Source organism: Scaptodrosophila lebanonensis, unplaced genomic scaffold (genome assembly GCF_003285725.1).
Source record: "Scaptodrosophila lebanonensis strain 11010-0011.00,11010-0021.00 unplaced genomic scaffold, SlebRS2 tig00000043-arrow-pilon, whole genome shotgun sequence".
Classification (NCBI taxonomy): Eukaryota; Metazoa; Arthropoda; class Insecta; order Diptera; family Drosophilidae; genus Scaptodrosophila; species Scaptodrosophila lebanonensis.
The window spans coordinates 1,352,155-1,373,345 of record NW_022060545.1 but is presented as its reverse complement, the minus strand read 5'-3'; the positions used below and the strand labels follow the sequence as shown (position 1 = coordinate 1,373,345).

At 32.8% G+C, this 21,191-nt stretch overlaps 1 protein-coding gene across 2 annotated transcripts in view; it reads left to right on the top strand.

Moving 5' to 3' along the window:
- The first annotated feature begins 3,597 nt into the window (after nt 1-3,597).
- Nucleotides 3,598-21,191, top strand: part of LOC115622182 (adenylate cyclase type 2) — a 62,564-nt gene continuing 44,970 nt past the window's right edge. For both annotated transcript variants that reach the window (XM_030516072.1, XM_030516071.1), the window contains exons 1-2: nt 3,598-3,655; nt 18,608-18,864. In XM_030516072.1, coding sequence (XP_030371932.1) covers nt 18,693-18,864 — 172 coding nt within the window. In that variant the 5' untranslated portion in view covers nt 3,598-3,655; nt 18,608-18,692. The remainder of the gene's footprint in view (nt 3,656-18,607; nt 18,865-21,191) is intronic.

Below are 21,191 nucleotides of genomic sequence, written 5' to 3'. Positions count from 1 at the left end.
TAACTAGTTAAACACTCACTTGGTTGCTGAAAATGTTTGAAGCATAATTGAGGAAATTTATGCAGAGATTCAAATTTAAGTGATTAAAGGATTGAAGCTTGTGAGTGGGAATTTAATCTTAAATTATCTTACCTTATCTTTAAATTATATATAACGAACAATCAAATCTTTTCTCTTTATAATATTAGTATAGATATTGAATGCTTGGAAACAGAAGTTTGAGGAACTATGCCCTTGGGCATTCATCTAATTATTTTTTTATTCAGATGGATTTACTGGTAAACTCATGACTAGAAATTCCGATTAAAATATTTTCCGGTTTGTTTGCTAATATTATAATATTATATTATTTAAGAATATGTAGGGTACAAATAACTAAGCTATATCTAAATTTATCTCCTTTCGTTTTGCATGCAATTAAAATCGACCTTAATTGTTTCTGTTCTACTCAAAAGCAACGTAACGTATACGCCGCGTATCGTCGGTCGGAAATTGCACAACGAAGCAAACAGGCTGCAAAACACTTTGCCATTTGTTTGTGTTTGCGTGCACTCTTGTGTCGGTGTATGTAAACAGAAATTTATCCAGCAATATTATTCTACACCTCGTCTACATAGACGGAAACAAATGTTGACAATATCCTGCTAAGCAGAAATGAACAAGAGTCATGTGAATGGCAGGTGCAGCGCAAGTGCAACCAGTTATTGAACATAAACGCCACTCACAACAAGGGAAATTGAGGTTGCACGTGTAGGTGTCAAGAGCACTTGCAAAGATTTTAAAGAGGTCGTAATTCTGTGAAATTGTGTTTTAGTTTTTCTAATTTGGTAGAGCTTTATGGAAACAAACACACAGATATGTTACTTAACAGCATAAGATGTACATATTTATAAATATCGTAACAATATTCATTGATCGATTTTCCGGCAGCCCTAATAAATAAGAAATAATATGTAATAATCACAACATTGTTTTCAGTGTATCTTCTCAAGCGGCTCAAGTGGCGACTTTCCATATCATACTCTTAATTCGATTGCAATTAATTTATAATCAATCTAACACACAATTCAAAAAAATTTATAAAATCTGCAAAAGGCAGCATTGAAGGCAGAATTGAATAGAATGAAAACAGATATTAGAAGAAATGTTTTCTATGTATTGTGCAAATAAAGTGAGAAATTTCTGATAAAATAAATTAAATAAAAAAATATTGTGACCGCCGTCCTCTGCGATTCTCATACCAAGTACTTAAGTGATGGCAAATCGAGATTTAAGTTGTGAAATTTCTGAAAAATTAAATAAAAATAATTTGTGAAATTTCGGAAATATTAAATAAAATAAAAAAATATTGTGACCGCCCTCCTCTGCGATTCTCATACCAAGTACTTAAGTGATGGCAAATCGAGATTTAAGTTGTGAAATTTCTGATAAATTAAATAAAAATAAATTGTGAAAAATTAAATTAAATAAAAACAAATTGTGAAATTTCTGATATATTAAATGAATTAAAACAGATATGTTATTAAAAAAAAAGATAGGTTATTCCATTTTTAAGGTAAAAAAATTTAAAAAAAAAAAATTAATATGATAATCATAAATACAGAACATAAATTTAAATTTGAACTGAACTCTCTCTTGCTCGCTCGGCATCTACCCACACAAGAATGGTTTGTAGCTGTTTGTGAGCTGTGTCTTTTTTATTTATTTGTGTTGTGTTATTTTGAATCGTGCTAAATGGAATAAAATCGAGCACAAAAATTTCCAATATTTTATTTTCACATGTTAAATGTGTTAAATCAAAACCGTGTTCAAAAAGTCGATGTAAAAACAGAATTAGTTGTATGTCATTGTAAAAAAAGAAATAACTGGGCACTATGTTAATAATTAAATGATAAAAATAAGAAAACCCATTCCAATTCTACCTGTATTTACTATCATTAAAAAAACAGATATGTAAATGAAATCGTAAAATAACAGCAACTTCCTCTTCAATAGGTATACTATACAATCGAACGACAGTTTTGTAGAGAAGCTAATAGCTTTTAGAAGAGTAATAAAAGTGTACATCTAATGCATGCAAATATGCATATGTTTATATACTATATACTAACAAATATACATATTAGGGGCGAACATAAGTCGTGTTCGTGTTTTGTTCTGCACATGCATTACAAAAGCCTTAAATTAATTAGAAAGAGACATGCTGGTTGATATTTGCTCTTATTAATTAAATAAACTAAATAAATGCATACATTTTATGCCGTTTGCCAATATTAATTTTGGTTTAATATTGTTATTTCGTTAAACATATTGACAATTTTTTCGACCTTCGGTAAAATGGTTCTGACACAATATGTATAAAGTTATCTCCCTATTATATTTTTATGAAGAACAGCGAAATTAATATATTTATAAATGTAGAATTTACTCAGTTCTACCAAATACACATACATACTTGTATATACAATTCAAACTAAGTATTTGACTGTAGGTTAATGATTCAATTTAAAAACATTTCTTCTCATCTCTAATACATTGCACGAGTATATATGTCATATGTCAACAAGTTATTAAATATACTCTTCCCCAGAATCAATGCACACTTGGACATGTTGGATATAAAATACAATGCGGAACGAACCTAGAGACATGTTGCGGGCATGTCTAAAATGTTTGTATTTCCAAAATATGGTTGAAGTCCAATCCAATCCGCAAATATGAGATGGAACGATGCGTGCCCTGATGTTTTGATTTTAACATGAACTCAATTAAATTTTCCCTTGACCAGCTGGAGAGGGTATGCTACATTTGGCTAAAGGCGCCCGCTTTTTGTTTTTATTGCGAATAGCTATTTGTTTAATGGGCTTATTATGCCTTAAATAAAGTTTATTGATGGATTCATTTTGCCCAATCAAGTAGCAAAAATGCTGTATGAGCGTGTTAATATGCAAAAACGACAGTTGATTAAAAACAAGTCTAGCACATTACGCATACGCCGCATGTGCGCGCTGTATAGCCAATAATAATAAGACAAATCATTCTGCCTGTGAGTGTGAGTGTGACTGTGACTGTGCGAGTGAGGGTGATGTGTTGGGGTAAGCTTTGAGCGTTCATTGAGCAATGCCGGCACTCGATGATTTTTCCACAATGAATAAACCAAAACAGAGCAGCAACAGACGAACCGAACCACTCTCCGATTCTGAGGTGCTCTCGCAGGCAATACGCAAAATGTTGCGGTACATTTGGGAGGCAAGGTCGGCAACATATGTTGATGTTGACAGCCTTTTGGACGTTGTGTCTCGCTCAGTTCTGATTGGAACGTGCGCGAGCGCGGTTCGAAATGCTGCTAACGGTACGCAGAACGCGCGCGTTTCTCTCGGTGTGCTGAGTTAGTTAGTCAGCTGTGCGTGTGTGTGTGCGAGTGAATTTATTTGTGTGAATTTATTTTGCAACGTGCGTTGCTAAGCACACACACATACATTTGTGTATGTTGATATAAAAAATTAAGCAATATATTCTATATACTTATGTATGTATATTTATAAATTATATGTGAAAGGCGTCATTTGTCGGCAACAAAAATAAAAACAACAACAACAACACCAACACCAATCGCATCAATAGTAACAGCAAACAACAATAATAAAAAGTGCTAGTAAGTAAAGCATTCTGTTTCACACAATGCGAACTTTTAATTAAACCACCTTTATATACAATATGCAAAACAAAACAATAACAAAAAAAAGCGGTAAAATATATACATATGAGCTGATGTGGTCGCCGTGTCGCAGCTAACTAAGTGTAACAAATTATATGCATAGTTCAATAGGCATAGAAAATATTTGAAAAAATATAATAATATAAAATAATAATAATAATAATAATAATATAGTGCGAAATGTAACTTCAAAGAAAACTGTCAATCTTGCTAATCGGATTTAGTTTTGCAAAATATAAACAAGTATAAATATATATCAGTGGCGAGAAATGTTAAAAAAATTGAAATTATCGTTGCCATTGAAGCTCGCAGTATTTATATTAATTAAAAATTATGACAGCTTTTCAGAAGTGTGTTTTAATTAAACTAATAAATTGTTTGAAAGCAACTTGAGCTGCTTTTCATTTGGCAGCTGACACAACTAGCTGGTGACAGTTTTTTTCCTTTAAATTTAAATTTTTGCACTATTTTTCAACCGCCGGACGAATCGTATAGTTCGTTCAATTTGAATATACGCATATACATACATACAAGTACATATGTACATACTTACAATACAAACAAACATAGAAATCTGTGAGTGTTGAAAGAAATGATACAAAAGTGGCGCGTCTAAATTTATTTAGGAAAATACAAACAAACATAGCAGCAACAAGTAAAGACACATCGGACTTTGAAGTTAGTTCTATAATTTATTGTCTCAATATTTTATAGATTTATGTATTTAGCGGCAGGCGATAAGAAAATCGAACGTATTCTTTAAATACATTGATTACAGCACTGAGTCATGAAGTGAATCTAAATCAGATCAGAGTTAATTTGAAACGTATACAAATAATTAATGTTTGTGTTCCCAAAAACACCTTCTCATATGATAATTAATTGCGGAAATAAATTGTAATTTCACTTTATTTTTGTTGTTTGCATGTAGAGTGACTTTTTTCACATCTCTTGAGTTAACTTCCCCTTTTAACTACTTGAATTTTTAGTGTTACTATTCATTCGTCATTTCGAGAAATGCACAGAATCTCAGACTCAGCTGAATAACTGAGCTAACAATGAGAAGCTAAAGCACGTTTATGTAAATAGATCTGTAAAACGTATAGATTAGATAATTGGTTTCAGAATGTAGCAAATATTATGTCCAGTCTATTGTTGTATTATTTCCAATTCAACGTGATAGTTCCAGATCGCATGTGGTATTTACAGATACGAATAGAGATGGTTCCCTTCTCTTGTGAGTTTTTTAGATAATCAAATGAAATGGATTGGCGGACGATATATTGTTACATTTTTGTATCAATTAGGAATGCTTGGGACGAAAGACACCCATAAGAGTGAATTTTTTACTCTTCTGGCCAATGTAGTCAAAAAAATAGGACTACCAACGTAGTTGCTAAAACAAAGGAAAAAAGGAAAGAAGGATTTGGTATCTACAGAGCTAGATTTCTCACCTTTAGTTATTAAGGAAATAGAAGAATTTCGAGCGTTCGTCAGACATACGATATCAGTTAGTGAGAGTTCACCTGAACCTATTAATTATTATTATTTTGTTATAGTTTTTTAAAATTTTGTTTAATAAATAAGAACGTAGTATTGACTGCTTGACAGCGTTTTACAAAGCCAAAGGAAAATATAATAAATAAAGCCGATTGTCGATTAAATCTGTAAGATCTTTACTCTTTGCGGAGTGCATTCACATTCATAATTGAAAGATATGGAGTTAAATGTTAAAGACCCCAGATGTACTTATTTGTCGCGGCTATCATGTGAATCTCTTATTTACCAAATAAGCAGTTGACTTCTTCTCAAGTACGTAGTATAAACACATTTTTTGTGAGTCAAAGTCATTGAAGAAGGTGCTATTTTAAGCCATTTCCACATCGAGTTATAAATATAAATCAAACCTAATACCGGGCGATATGTGAAATGCTTTTGATATATAATTTTTTGCGCTTGCGTGCAAAACAAACACAAATATTTAAGCAAAGGGGCATTCAGTATATGAATATAAATATTAAAATAAAAATACTACTGTATATTCCGTCTCATAATATGATATTAAAATGTGCCCGCCAATTTCATTTTGGCTCACAGTTGAGCATTCATAAATTAGCGCCCACACTCAGTGTTTTTCGCTTTTTTTTTTATCTTTACGACGACCCATGCACATAAAAATCAGCGCAACTTGTGCTTTAGAGTTCTAGGGAAATATATTTGATAGCCCGGGAGCGGGAATGGATGGGTACATTAGCACCTCATTTAATTTGGGGCTTGCCATACTGACTGCTTATTATCTCAAAGTCAAAGTCAGTTGCCGATATTTGCGATAAAATAAAGTTTATTGAAGACCAATGAGCCAAATAATATCTAATATCTTTGATAAAATATTTATTTTTGATTGAAATTAAGTGCGCACAATTTTTGGGTGCCAAGCAAATAAAGATAATCAATTATTCGGAAAAGAAAACTAAATGGTTGTGAAATAATTAATAGCTGCTTCTGTATTATTATTTGTTTTATTTGTTAGTCAGGCATGCCTGCATTCCGATTCTATCACATAAAATGACTCACAACCAACTTTATTCTTGTGAATTGAAGGCTTGCCTTGATATTGTGTGTATGGGAGACTAAAGAATTGCAATCTAAATGACAATTTGTATGAAAGTTGCTAAAAATTTAATGAAGCAGGTAGATATTACGTTAATTGCAAATAATAAATAAGAATATTATCAATCGAGTGCGAAAACGGTAAGCTTTTCCAATATTTTCTAAACACATATTTAGGTAATGTTAAAAAATAAAATACTTCATTCAGTATAATAATTCAATAAAAATATGCTCATACTGTAAACTGCATTTTAAAATATCGTCCGATATTAAAATTGAAAATATTCAAATTCAATATTTTCGAGCTAAAATAATATGGTGCTTTAAATTCACACAAAGCCAATTAATTGTTCGATCATTTAGAAGAACATCGGATATGAAAGGCTTTGCTGCCTTTTCCATCGATTCACCATACGTGTATATTAATAAATTCGTAGAAACGTAAACCATAATTTAAAGTGGAGACTATATCAAAAGAGGTATATAAATTCGATTTTAATAGATAATTGCTAAACTGTAATAAAAAAGGTTTATTTAAGGCACATAAAAATGTCGAGCATTTGGGAATTTAGACCCGCATGTAATTAAATATTTCCTATACGTATTTAATGAAATATTTGTTGATATTGCTGCCGCATTTCTCTTAGTCTCTCGCATTGTACTGAGTGTTAAGCAAATTTAATCTGTAATTACACTTAATTGAGAGCAATCAAGAGATGTATTGTTTTAGTTTGTGTGTTTGTCTGATTTTTTATTGTCGGGCGACTTCGGCGTCTCCCACACGTCCGTTTATATAGCAACTAATTAGAGGAGCGCAAATAAATTTTTCAAAATGTTTTCTATTTTGTTTGTTTGTTTTTTCGGGTCGGGGAGGTTGGGTGGTCGCATAAAAATAAGTTTGTGGGACTTTTTCAATAACGCGCGCGCAGCTTATTTAATATGAGTTTTGTTGTTGTTTCCAATTGCCAACATTACAGTGGCAGATTTTACTTGTATATTTTATATTTTTTGTTGTTTATTTTTTTTGCCTCTGGTCAGCTTAACGTTCTTGTTGTTGTTTTGATTGCGCTTCTCACACACACAAACGCAGAAGAGGGCACCCGAGTCGGCGGCGATGATGACAACAATAACAACAACAACAATAGCTATGCTCTCTAGTGTATACGGTACATATGAAATCTAACACAAATGTGCAAATTTAATTAAATTCAAACGAGAAATAAATATAACCTTTGCCTATGCATATACGAATACATATATGTATTAGTATATGTATGTATGTACGAGTATAAATAAAGAAAGAAAGAAAGAAAGAAGCGCACAGAAAAATAAAAAAAAACCTCATCGAGAGCTATTTATATATGTACGCGTAGAAACTAAAATTATAAAAAATGTTTCTAAACTTGAAAATGCTGCGACCCAATAAATTGCTGAATTGCTGCGTGTCTGTCTGCATCAGTTTTCTGAGTGGATCGCGAAAAATGTGCTAAATCGATTTCCTATTCTATCAAAATTAACGAATGAAGTACTACTTATTTGTTATTGCATGTTTTTTGGAAGGTATTGCAGAACATATAGTTTTTGTCTACTTTTATTATACCTAAAATTTAAAAGTATCTAATACTTAGTTATGGCATGTTTTAAACCTTTTTCTGCCTATATCGCATCTCCATGTCCATCAAGACGCGATCTCACAAGAATATTTCGTTCGAGATGAGTAAATAAGAGTATATTCATTTCAGAGACAATAAATCTATATAAAGATATTAATATTTAATAATATAGCATTTATTGATATATTCGTGTTAAATTTTCATTCTAATTATTTTAATTTTCTTTTGAGTTAAATTATTATGCCCATCGCTATTATTCATGTGCCTTTTTTTATTTTATGAAATCATTTCATGCTCAATGAAAATTGTTCTGCATTTTCTTTTAATGTGCATTAAAAAATGTTTCTATTAGTAATGCCACTCGCTCGACAATCTTGCCTGTGCGAACCTTGTACATAAAACTAGGTTTTGGTCAAATAGTCAATTATGTTCTGATAAATGTTGCGAGTATGTCTTTTTTTTTTTTGCATATTTGTTGTTCGGTGAAGGTACATCAAATTATTAATGACAGTGGATGTCAAGTTGTGAAATTTTCATTTCATATTTGCAGAATGTGCGCTAAGGTCAACTATTAATAATATTTGGCTGTCATAATATGTAATGCTCAATTTAATAAAAAAAAAAGAAAATGTTTTTTCGTCACTTCCTGCATTCGCTAAATCTGAACAGATTTGTCGACAAATTCTTCAATATACGTATTGACCGCACATACAAATAATAAATTGATATATTCGCTCATAATTTTTGGCCATAATTCAATGGCCGTGCCACCAAATCCAAGTTGACGTCAAAAGCAAATGCCACATTGGCAATTTTAACGCATTAGCACAAATGTTTGGGCATTTGTTTCCATCTGGCCGGACCAGGCCTAGTGGCCAAGTGGGCGCGATAAATTCATTTTATGGCAAATCAAGTTCGTCTCATACATTGCGCAAATTTTTCATTTTGACGCAGAAGTCACAGAAGTCAAAAAATAAATGAAAAACCAATTGCACCAAATTTTAATTAAACGCAATCCTAAGGTTGTTTCTGGGAATTGCAACAATTTGTTAAGAACAATATTTGGCGCACTTTTCAATTCGTATGCAAGTCAATTTTATTTATTTCTTTTGTTAATTACCTGTTGTTTTGGGCTGATGTTGGTGTGGTTCTTTGCATTTGGGTTTTTGGCAGAGCCAACGCACAGCATTTTTATTTTTAGACTTTTGATGGCTGCGTTTAATGGCACACACACACACATACACACACACGCACAGGGTGGATAATAAAAATGTTTAGCACATGTTGGAAACCTGTGCTTTGGGGCATAAATGGAAATTGTTTCAATGTTAAATACTTAAAATCTTTTGTAAAGTAGCAGTTTCTGATTCATTCTTGGGCATTCCTTTGATTTTAATCTCATTGTAATACCTGCAGAGCGTGAAATTTAAATAATTTTAAGTGAATTTACAAGAGAACGATAAAGTTTTTGTTTGAATGGCGACTTAAATCACATATACAAAGTAAAGTCAAATAAACGTTTGTGTTTCCTTGGAAATTTGATTATTTTATGCGAAAGGAAGTGAAAAGGTCACTAAATGAATGTTTAAAAATATTATATATATTTTTCAAGAATATTGAAAAGTGTCTATCAAAAAATTAAAGTTAAATGATAAAAAAGGTTAAAAATTTACATAGTATGTGAGTTTATAAAAAATATGCTGTGAAATGTTCCCTCAAAAAGGTACTTTGAAAGAGTAGAAGAAATTTGTCTCATTACTGCGGCATGACAACTGGATATAATTATTTAAATTTAGATGAAAAACGCCCGTTAAACGCATGTTCTCAAATTTATGTAAAACGAAAGGGGTGACTCTTATTTAAAAGGATGTGCAAGTTGGCTTATTAGTCAGAAATAATTTAAATTGACAAGGGAATAAAAGTTTTGGAGTGGTGAAGAACAAGCAAAGCTTTCGGTTATTTTAACTTTTAATGCTAAATGACTAGTCTAGTCAACAACTTTCAACATTAATCATCGCGTACCAAAGTAAAAAGTTAATGAAATAAAATGATTTCTCAGTACAGAAGAAGACAGTTGAAAAGAAAGGAAGGCAGTAGAAATAACATGTGAAAAATGTACTTTATTGTTTTGCAGCATAAACTAGCTATATAATGCTTATATATATTGCTTATTTTTTCTTAATCGTTCAGAATTAAATCCATTTGGAATTTCCTTTCAAGTTTTTTAAGAATTGGATTAGTTAAGCTGAAAACATATATTTTATTTTAAACACAAAACCGGCATGTTCATATAATGTTATTTATATAATGTTTTTCACATTTTGTATATACAAGTAGTCTAAAAATACTTCTATTTTGTGACATTGCACTTTTGACTGCTCATTTATTATGTTTGTTATTTATTTATTGTCCACTCTCTCTGCTACTCTCTTCTTGCGGGCATCTGCTTAACTTCTACAAGTATGCCTTGGGCGCGCACATAAAACTCAAGTATTTAATTGAAAAATTGCTTATAATTTGTGGCAGAGGCTTTTTCGCGTATTGTCATCTGTTCAATGTATGTCTGTCCGCGTGCTGGCCTGAGGTCATCCAAGTGGTATGTTGTCCCAAAAAAAAAAAAAAAATGTTTCTCTTGCCCACATTTTGATTATGTCTTCTATACTAGTATATGTCATAGAATATTTTATGGCATGTTTTGATGTCAGCATCGAAGCGTGGCAAAATGCTAGAGAAATGAAATTAATTAACAATTATGGGAAGGTATAAATAATTTGCTTAGCCACAATTAAGCATCTCCCGTTTGGTAATAAATGCAATTAATAATTGCGTTTTAATAATTGCAATTAATTAAAGTGCATCGCACAAATTTTCAGTCGACAGCAAGTTTTCGTTTCAAGTGGTGCATTTTCAGTGGGAGTGGGAAAATGCGTATACGCAACGTTGGCCGCACACAACTTGTGAATAGAGGCTAATTTCTGTTTTACAAAAGCCAAAATTGTAGGCAGAGAGGTAGAGGGTAGAGGGGTATGTCGTTGGCTGTAGTATGAATGCTTTGGCCGTGGTTTTATGGGCGTTTGCCGCTCTGCACATGAATGCTGATTCATTAAGACAGCGACACCCCTTACACCGCACTTAAATGCGCATTAGTGTAACCGCCTCTTAGGTGGGCGTGGTTGTGGTAAGAATAGTTCAGCTACGTGCCTTCGAGCATGTTTGTGGAGCATGTATTTGTGTTTGCCATTAACGTTGTGGGAGCAGAGAACCGAGGCACGTGTTCACATCATGCCAAACAAATAGCAGTAGGGGGATGTTATAATTACCGGGATCGAGTTAAAGACTTAACTTCAAATAATTTTATTTGTTTTAAAAATAGTTCATCATACATCATTTAAAATAATTGAGATACCTATAATCAATAACGAAATACTTGTACTATTGTTTTATGAGTATATTCTAAGAACAGCTTTGACTTGTGGTCTACAAGAGATTGTCGTATATATTTTATTATGGACAATTAAGCATATTTTGTCAATTAATAACAGCTTTAAATCGAAACTGAGATAAATAGATTCAAAGAAGGTAGTTGGAAGAACTTTTACTTAAAATATTACTCATTTGTAAACATTTATTAATATTCTTAAGCATTTATGTTCTGAGTTTTTAGGCATTTAAACTGATTCCAATATTTATTTTCAAATGAGATTTTCTAAAGACAAGTGAAGGTCTGTTTCTATGGGCAATTGCAACGGACATATGTATTTTTTATTATTGTTAAATTTATAAATTAGTGTACATAGTCTAATACTAATTAAGATACACTTGAGCTGCGTACTGAAACAGAATATGTTTTATTTAATTATATAAAATAAAAACCAATCTTCAAATTACATGTGGAATTTAAATGCATTATCCTACTTACAGAAAAGTGGCGTCGGATTACAAATAAAATTGCTTTTGGTCGCACTTTTTTAGCTTAATCCAAAGGAAATTCATTTTTATTTGATTTTTTTAGTTTCACTCTTTCATTTTAAATAGGCTTTAGTTGCTTTGCGATACTTAAACAATAAAATGTAACTATAGTTTTAATTGTTATTAAGTTTTCATAATAAATGAATGAAAGAAATAATCCATATCCACTCTAGTTAATGCCATTTAGTTGCTGATGAAAGCTTTTTTTTAAATAAGATTGTTTTTAAATTATAGTGCGCAATTTTTTATAAATTAACGCCCTCATCATACCCGTATATATGACACTATCAACCGACTTTAAGTTCTGCAATATTAATTCCAGCGTTTGATTACTTCAATTAAGTTCGCGTGACTGATTTCGACCACACCCTTGTACATAAATTATTTGTTTTCAGTTTTTTGTTGCTCTGTAATTCAGCCAATATATTTGTCATTCAGCAGACACTTTTATAATGTCTAAAATGGAATCAATTAAGTTAAAAATATAGAGATGACATTTAATCAAAACAAGAAAATTTTCAATTAGGCATTTAAGAGTCTAATGCATTACCGAACTATATATGTACAATATATCAGGCTCTCTATAATTTCAAGTGTTTGATCGGGTATTAGCCAAGGCGTTGAGTTAAACAATAACTTGGCACATTTCGCAAATCCCGCCGGTAGCAGAATGTACTAACAACGGCAATAAAAAGCGTTCGTAATCATCAATCATAAACGATCAAACACTGAAATACACACACATACACAGTTGTTTTTGGGGAATGTGCAAGCATTATAGATATATACAAGTAAGTGTACATGTACTATATATTCATAAGATTCAGGGAACTTTGTTAGTCTGGTCGTTGCTTTAATCAATTTCAAACAACAAACACTTAGAAGCGTCGAGCTGCGCTGAAAGAATGCAAGGTTCTTTAAGTAAATATTATTTTATCAAATATTTATTGAAAAAACGAGTCGGAGCAAGGGGTGGGGTGTGGGGCTAAGAATGTGTTTGGCACACAGTGTACATTGGCTGAGGAGTGCAGAAAAAGTGTTTATTGCTTTACTTTGTATTCACAAAAACGTTCAATGATTTTAACAAATAATAAAGATTTCAATATGCATCTTCTAGCTTTGGCTCTGTAAATAAATTTATAAAGTTATTGCATCCACAAGCAATAAAATTAATTTTATAAATTTAATTAAATAGATGTACATACTTAAGCAGGGCTCAATTGTCTTAATAGTATAATATTAGGAAAAGGGTCTAGAAAATGTGGATTTATGTTATGGGGAAGTTTCGTTAAAGATATAATTGTTTTTACATTTCCAAATGTTGTACAGCCGACTTTTAATATGTACTTAAAAGTATAACGGCATTAAGAGTGCTATTTACACTGATTTTTTGTTAAATTTATTTGATTACTAAAATGCCAAATATTTCAGGAAAATTATATAATATAATTGCTCTCCAGCATTATAATATACCAAACTATTCGTTTGTTAAAACTCGTAAAGAACAATAAATACAATTTTCTTCTCATTTTTTTTTTTAATAGAAGAAACAAAACATTTGTGACTGAAAATTTTAAGAAAATCGAACATTTTTTTTGAATTGCTTGGAAGAAAATTGAACATTTTTTCGTACCTACATACACCAGAAAGGAATTTATTAATGGGCAGTTTATGCATTTGAGTTATCATTAATATAAAATATTTGATAATTGGTGTTGAATTCTTTTAATTGCTTTTTTTTATTTAATGAAACTGAACAGTTGAGCTTATTCAGCGACCGTGCTACTCATTGTTTCCTTAAAGATATGAAAATTGTCTTATCTTATAATATGTGTCGTTCAGTTAAATACAAATGTTTACTTGTGTACATTCATTATCGTATTGGGAAGAACTTTAATGCCAAGGAAATACCGAGGCAAGAGGCACTATTAGCTTATTGTGTAGCAGCGGCAATAATATGTATTTCAAACACACTTTTTCAATTATTATCAATAAGTGGAAGCCACTGTGCATTGTGTGCATGTGAGTGATAAACGCCAGTGGCAAGCAAACATAAATTTCAGGCAATGTTTGCCAAATTGAAAATACAAGTATTCACACAAGCAATTTACTGCTAAGTTGGCATGCTGATGGCGTCATAATATAGGGGTTGTGGCTAGGGGTGTGGGGTTTTAGACGTACTATATGTCTGTGCAGCTTTTCAACTTGCAGTAAGTGAGTGTAACAAAGCGTCTCGAGACAAATGTATGACAATAATTCAACAGCGTTCTGCTTCCCGCTTTGTTTTTGTTCCCCCATTTTCATATTTCCCTTTTGCGCCTGTCCCATGATAATTATAATAATAACTTAAATGCAAATTAATGATAACTGCTCTGAGCGTTTCTAAAGGAAGGAAAATGTAAAAATCTAATACAGATAAATTGTAGCGAAGCGCTGAGTCTGTGCTTTTGCAAACAAATAAAGATTACTCATACGCTACGTACTCGTACTTCAAAACTGAAATTCTGCCAATGTTTATAATTGTAGCTACTTGAAACCGATTTGAGTGGCTGTGTTAAACTAATATTGCATTTTACAATTGGATTACCTAAGGGATTTTTTGTGCTAACCAACAATTTGGGATTTATTTATTGCCTCAACAGATTATTAAAATTATAATAACACAAATGTCGACCTTTTTTGTCAATCTTTAAAACTTTGTAAGTCTTTAAAATTATGACTGGATTCTTATTTTTTTTTAAGTAATTGCTGCTTTGGAAAGCTAGTAATTTTTTCAGATCGGTAGTTAAACTTTTTACTCCCAAATGCTTAAAATATTCACTTAAAATTAAAGTAGTCCTCCGCCGGCATAAGATGTCGAAAAGATAACATTCTCATTATGTTTATCCTGCTCTTAGCCATAATGCAATTTAATCTAGAGTCTGATATCATTTTGGCGCCATTGTTTTGCTTTGGCCATGTGCTTAGCCTGTTTTTGTTTTGCTTTATTTATCTTTTGACCACATTTTCCAACAAAAGTACGTTAAAAACGGCTCCGCTCTCGGCGATTGTTCAGTGTAAACAAAAACCGAAAAATAAACCAGCGAATAATACGAGCCAGCCGCAAAAAAAAACAAAACAAAACAAAACTGAGGGAGCACAACAATACCTGCATAATATTTATTTATGAGTAGTTTTGTGTTTTTTTTTTATGGGGGTTTTTTCCTGCCTTTGTATGTAATTGTGTTTGTCCGGGGTAGCCGTTTGCTTGTCCGTTGCTCGAAAATGCGAAAATCTACAAGTGGCTGGCGTTGAAGTGCAAAGCGGACCGGCGGCCAAAACACAAAGAGCACTGAATCTGTTGTGTTTTAGAATATGGCAAAGAACGTATTAAACGCTTAACAAAATTGACAATATTAAGTTAAAACAACTAAGTTTAGTCTTTTGTTTTCAAATAAATATAAATTGTTGCAAATATTTCGAAACCTTAAATTCCTATTCGTTAGTTGTGTCTAGGTTTTGTTTATGGGCTGACCGCGTCTATTAGTTAGTTGTGGATTTTTTAGTTCTAGTTTAATTTACTCTGCAATAGTTTGCGTATTTTTTTTTTGCTTTCAATAGTACAAATAATGAGGCGCATTGGCATTTGAATTGAATTCAAAGTAATTGCTGCGTCTGATATTGCACATACGCCATGTTGCACGCAATCGTGCGGGCGTTTCTTTGATGTTGTGGCCAACAGAAAATATATGTATTTTTTTATATATACATATACTAGTAGTTTATTTATTTATTTATGAAAAGATATTGATTTAACTAAAAGCATTAAAGGGGACACAGAACGGCGATGAATTATAACTTTATGTTTGATCGTTAACTCTAAAAAGTAGATGGGGATGATGTTCTTGAAATTAATGTTTCAGAAATTAATTAAAACAAACTACAATTATTTTAAATATCATTATAAGTACGTTGCACGTTTATTTGAAAATCAAATACGACCATTTTCGATATTTTTTACCTTTAAACGAAATAGTCTCAAATCAACTTTAAATACTATAAATCTTTCATTTAGAATACCAATATTTAAATTTGCAAATAGTTTCGCTTAAATATCGCTGCGATAGTATTTGAAATATGTTTGACAGAGTTGAGAAGCAGCGAATCGCTGCTGTGTGCGGCACTCCAAATAAACTGACACAATTTAACTTCAAAGCGCCAACGACAAGTTGCAAAAGTTTAACTAAAAGATACAACTAAAGTGGCAAGCCATAGAAATAAAGATGAAAAAGGAATTGCATAAACTTTCAGAGACAACAAAGACAGCTTAGCCTGCACGTATTTGTAGGTAGAATGACAAAAGCCAGTGACGTTTGCATGGGTGTTTTTATTTGTATTTGTATGCCGCATGCCCGAAGGATATGCAAGACCTTAAGCAAGACGGTTGACATGCATGCACTGACATATACACAGCTACATCTATTTATAAAAAGATTCCTCTACATTTGTATTTACTTCCATTCATGGCATCCATGTATGCGCACAGGGCCTGGAAAATACTTAGCTATGTGGCTATGTGGACATGCATCCCTTAAATAAACAAACACATCCCAAAAGCAAGCAGTTTCTTAGGAATGTTGCGTTCCTTAATCACTTTTTTGAGAGAAGACAGAACAACAAATAAACTGTACGAGTATCTTTACTCTGATTGCTTTCTTTTCTAATGCCTTAAAAGTATTAGACTTAGGCAGCTTATCTAAAATCTTAATTGCTTGTTAGTATTATCTACACACGGCTACACACAATCTTTCAGTAGACACTAAAATATACATTAAATTATCTAGGTGTTAAATGAGTTCAAAAAATCAACTTTCAGAAGATATATTATAAATAAATATTTAAAATCGGCACGCTGAGACAAATTGAATTAGACAATCCCGTCCTTCTGAATGAGGCCACATTGGTCCTAGTCCTTTATTATTTTGTTGCAATTTTTATTTTTTACATTTTTATTTAGGTGCCAGGTATTACAGTAGCGGACGTACTCGATTCTTGCTTTCTCTCTTACAAGTATTTTCACCACGAGACGAAGCAAAACCGACACAGCTTCAGTGTGTATTTCTTCACAGGTTCATACATAAGTTATTGCTTAAGCCTCACTACGTGTGCTCGTGAGTGTTAAGCGAAACTTTTCTAATTGTTGCCAAGACTTGCAAGTGTTGGCCACAGTTGGTGAATGCAGAAAAAGCGACTAAGTACTAAGGGAGTGGGAGAAAAGGAATGACAGCGCGGGGCAGGGGAAAGGAAACTTACGATGAGCTGACAAAATACTCAGTAAAACAAATGGCACTGCAAAAGAAAAACCTCAACTTGTTGTGTCCCGTTACTGTTGCTTCTTAAATATTTTAAAGCGAATAAAACATAGAAGTTAAGCATGCACTTTAGTTGCACACAGCTCTTGTTTTTCGTTTTCCGTTTTTCGTTATTGTTCCTTCGTTGAAGCTCCAAATTAAAAAACTATGGTCTTTATTGAGAAAAGTTTCGTGCCAAAGAAAAAATGTTTTATTATGCATTAATAAAGTTGAAGCTGTTGCGAATTATCCAAGCAAAAGTTTAACTGTTGGCGAACAACTTTTGTAAGCTTATCCTAGAAGTAGTTTAACTATTGAACTGAAATCTGTTGATATACTCTAGTTAACAATAAACTCACAATCACTCTGAGTGTGCATGGATAAAAAAGTTGTAATTTATTCAACGCTTGAACGATTTTGGCTTCATGGTAGAATAAGGCTGCTTTGAAATATTTAAAAATATATTTCAAAAAAGACTCAATAAAACACACTCCTACAACATTTTATATACGATTTTAACTCTCTAACACAAATTAGGGGCTGATTCTCTTAAAAAGGGGCAGAGAAAAAGGAAAGGAAGAGGAAAGAAAAGGTAATTAATTAACATAATAACATCGCATAAAAATGGTTAAATAAACAGATTATGTAACAATTTCGATTCGTCAAGTTTGCTTTTTAGAATGCATATAAATGTGGCAATAGATTCTAATAATTGTAACCAAATTATCATTAGTTCTTGACTTATTTACCGGATACTGCAGTTGTAAATTGTAAATTATATATAGACATAGCTTTAAGGCCTTATTCTCTCCAATAGTAGTATGAATGAAGCTTTTTCTAGTCTCCAACAATAATAATAATTGTAATAAACCTAACTATAAGGAAATAGCTCTCATTCATTTCTGAAATAAAACTAGTTTTCATAGATAGCTATGAGCGACAACAAAATACTTGTATATAAGAAATATGTAGAAAAGTGTACAAACAAAATTAATGTATAAACGAAAAACTGTTGAATGAATATCAATAATGAATAGCTGCATATGACATAAGTCCTAATGTAAAAAGGCTTCACATATTTCTGGGTAAACAAAATAGGAAATCAAAATAACTAATAAAGAAAATCGATTCAATTGTTGTTGTAATAGTATGACATCATCGCCCGCCCAGAAAGAGTTCCCTTCTTGGACGGGTCTTTGATTCGTGTCATAAGAAAACTGTGCATTGATTTCAATAAAATTATTCTGCGCAAATATTTTAGATTTAATTCAACTGCCATCAGAGACAGATTAGAAGCTTAAGTTCACTTGATAACAAATTGAATTAATGTTGCCTAATGTGTTGCCTACCATTTCTTATAATTTCAGCGGCTAAAGCAACAAGTTAAACACACCCTAGACTAGCCTTGGACGGCCAATCTGGGTGTGAAAGGGGCGGCTGTGAATTTTCGCAATGGTAGGACATAATGCGGAAATAGTGAAAACGGAAAACGGCACGAACTCGTCAGGTGCGCTTATTGTAACAGCAACCGGAAATGCAGCGCGCACCACAACCACAACGACGAACACGACGCCATCTTTTGGATCGCTGGGAGATTTGAATGGTCACGAGAATGGCACGACGGGTAAGTTTACGAGCAGTTACTGAGTCTAACTGCCATATCCGTTCAATTGTCGCAAGTGTCTGCGTCTAATGCGCAACAAATAGTTCGAGGGATAATGACGTGGCAAAAAGGAAAATCTCTTGCCTCACACCAAATTAGGTTCATAATAACAAACGCAATGGGTAGACTTTTATTTAATTTTTTTTTCTTTTCTCCTGTTTGCGCGCGCGTTCCTGTTAAATGAGGTCGTGGTCGACTGCTCTGGAAAGTTTTCCATTCGTCAGACTTAGAGGCGGGTGACACAGCCAGTGGCAGAGGAGGCGAGGGAGGAGGAGAGGGTATGGAGTCAGTGTTAGAGTCGGCTAGTTGGTTAGTCGGCTTGCTCGGGCTGTTGTCTTGGCTGTCGTTTGTTGGCCTGCGGCGCTTTTTTATGATGGCGTAGATTGGCATTGGTTAACAGCGTCTGGTTAGGGCCTTTAAATTGAATTACTCGCTGGCTCTGTTCCCGCTGCTGTCCCGAACTGCTGGCGTTGTTGTTGTTGTTGTTGCCGTCGGTTGATGTAACCCGTGCGCTACTTAATTTGGTTTTGTCACGATAACATCAGCCCGCGCCCATTTGCCTTCCGCTGCGCATTTGTGGCTCACTCCTTAACCTGTCTGCCTGCCTCATGGCCTTATCCTCGACGGCTGTTTTAATTAAATTTGCTTCACTTGGACGTCACAACGTCACCGGTGGTCGTGGTGGTGGCTAATAAGAGCGTTAATAATATTGTTAGTTTTCATGATTATCCCTAACTTGAAATGTCACAAGCTAGCACAAGTTGTTGTCGAACTTCTCGAACTTTGATTTGACTGCTGAACGAGCATTTGTTAGCTAGCAATTGGCCAAATACTATACGTTTACAGAGCTTGTGGGCCGTATTATGCTGACTTTGAGTCATGAGTTTCGAACTTTATTTCATGTCTTGGGGCCCAAACCCAATCCAACTTTTGATTTATTCAATTTGCCCCGAAACAATGCAATTGAAGCATGTAAATTATGTACATACATTGAACATAGGCTTCACTCTGATAAAAGCCACAGAATTACGGGTAGAAGAACATAAATAAATCAAGGCGGAGCTGGCGGGCAAAAAGTTGAACTTTGCTAATGTATTCGAGTTCAAAACGTAAAGGAGCATTTGTGAAAGTTCAAACCTAGCCCTAATTAATTGCAAAAATTCTAAAATGTAATGCCAACCATCATGCTGCCATCATGCCAACACGGCAACATTCTGTTTGCCTTGCAAGAACTTTTTTCCTCATTATAGGTAAATGTTGTTTCAAAATGTTACCTTTAAAGTAATAGATGAAGACATAATTGAAAGCAATTAAAAATTTCACAAAGACTCATATATTTGGCTATTTGGCCAATTAAAACTTTTCACTTTTTAGTTAGTCGCTTGATTTAAGGAAACGCCCTAAATAACGAAAATTAGATGTAATAAGAGGTAAAGAAAAAAGTACTATTAAGTCAAAGATTCAATATGAATACCTAAGCCAATTTCAGACATATGTATATCCTTCAAATCTAAGTGAATTAAATTATAAAATATGTTATTAAATCTGTTGTTAAGCATTTTTAACTATCCTAATTTATATTTTGAAATTGTTGCTTCTTTGGCCCTTTACTTAAATTTATTTTCTGCAAATTCTTTTAATCATTAACTAAACAACAGTCTCTTTTATTTAAAAAATGTACGGAAATATAAACAGCGTTTTTGCTAAGTTTCATTCGAATTTTAAGGACGGGTTCAAAGGAATATTTAAGCCCCTTTTTGCAGTTATGTAGCTCTCAGAACATCGAATTCAAAGTTATCTTCACTTTCGTGCAACTAAATTCGATGAATTTGAATAAAGAAAACTTAAATTGAATGTTTTGTAATGTGATAAATTTGATTAAACATTGTCTAACTTCTTGAAACATCTTAAAGTTGAAAAAACCACTGCTTACTCAAACATTTAAAGCTGCATTCTGGTTTCCCATTCCGCCATAATTTTTGGCATTATGTTGATATTACACGACAATAACAATCAATTCCCAGGTGTAATTAAATTTCTTTCCTATCAATTTGGGCTTTATAAGCTGCTGTTGCTTATTTAATGTTGAACTCATTGTTTATTTATTAAGTTATACTTCCTTAAAAGCTTTTTATATGAACTGAGAGACGTGCTTGGCTTGGATGGAAAGAAGAATGACAAAACAATTTTAATGAGCAGCCCAAGGCAAGAAAGACAAAGAACGCTAATACTTTGTGCGACATTTGCTGTTTATGGACAGAAAATATGCATATGTACATTGTTAACGG